At 56.7% G+C, this 1,149-nt stretch overlaps 1 protein-coding gene across 1 annotated transcript in view; it reads left to right on the plus strand.

Annotated features, from left to right (window-relative positions):
• Positions 1-454: 454 nt before the first annotated feature.
• The window catches only part of PLIN4 (perilipin 4), a 3,179-nt gene continuing 2,484 nt past the window's right edge, over positions 455-1,149 (plus strand). The window contains exon 1 of the mRNA XM_004378634.1: positions 455-1,144. Coding sequence (XP_004378691.1) covers positions 455-1,144 — 690 coding nt within the window. The remainder of the gene's footprint in view (positions 1,145-1,149) is intronic.

Here is a 1,149-nt window from a genome sequence, read left to right on the forward strand (position 1 = left end):
AGGCCTGGAGATCTGCTCCCATTAAGTATCACAGCCAAGAAAACCCTATGGAGTGCAGTTCTGCTCTGTAACACATGTGGTCGTCATGAGTCAGAATCAACTCAGCAGCAGTGGGTTTGCTTTTGGTTGCTGTAAAGTGACAGCAGCAGTCACAAAATGGGGGGCTCTCTAGTTTGGGGGGTCTGAAGGGAGTTAGAAAGGAGTCACTTGTGCTATGTGAGGCCAAGCCTATGAAGGCTAAGTCCTGGAGCCCCAGGACACCACCCATAGTTTGATAAAAGATGGGTGTCCGTCGGTGCTGGGGGCTGAGGAGAAAGGCCCTCATTTTCCGAGGAAGTGAGACAGATGCCGGGATGGTGGAGGCTGGGGTGGGTGACGTCTCCCAGTTCTCTTGACCACTGATGTTCTTTCTTACCAGATGATGTCCGAGGCAAAGGACCCAGTGTGCTCCAAGATGACCAGGAGCAAGGATGCCTACTCCTCTGGGGTGACCAACGTGGTGGATGCAGCCAAAGGCGTGGTCCAAGGAGGAATGGGCATGGGCCAGTCTGAGCTCTCCAGCGCCAAGGAGGTGGTGACCAGTGGAGTCACTGGGGCACTGGGTGTGGCCAAAGGAGTCGTCCAAGGGGGGTTGGATACCTCGAAGTCTGTGGTCATGAGCACCAAAGACACCATGGCAACTGGGATCACTGGGGCCGTGAACGTGGCCAAAGGGGCCGTCCAGACAGGTGTGGACACCACCAAGACCATGCTGACTGGCACCAAGGATGCCGTCTGCAGTGGAGTGACTGGAGCAGCAAACGTGGCCAAAGGGGCAGTCCAAACTGGCCTTGACACCACCAAGACTGTGCTGACCGGCACCAAAGACACAGTGTCCAGTGGGGTGACCGGGGCAACAAATGTGGTCAAAGGGACCATCCAGACTGGCCTTGACACCACCAAGACTGTGCTGACTGGCACCAAGGACACTGTCTGCAGTGGGGTGACTGGGGCAGCAAATATGGCGAAAGGGGCTGTCCAGGGAGGCCTAGACACCACCAAGTTGGTCCTCACTGGCACCAAGGACACAGTGTCTGCTGGGGTCACTGGGGCAGCAAATGTGGCCAAAGGGGCCGTCCAGACAGGCCTTGACACCACCAAGACTGTGCT

Source organism: Trichechus manatus, unplaced genomic scaffold, assembly GCF_000243295.1.
Source record: "Trichechus manatus latirostris isolate Lorelei unplaced genomic scaffold, TriManLat1.0 scaffold00057, whole genome shotgun sequence".
Lineage (NCBI taxonomy): Eukaryota > Metazoa > Chordata > Mammalia > Sirenia > Trichechidae > Trichechus > Trichechus manatus.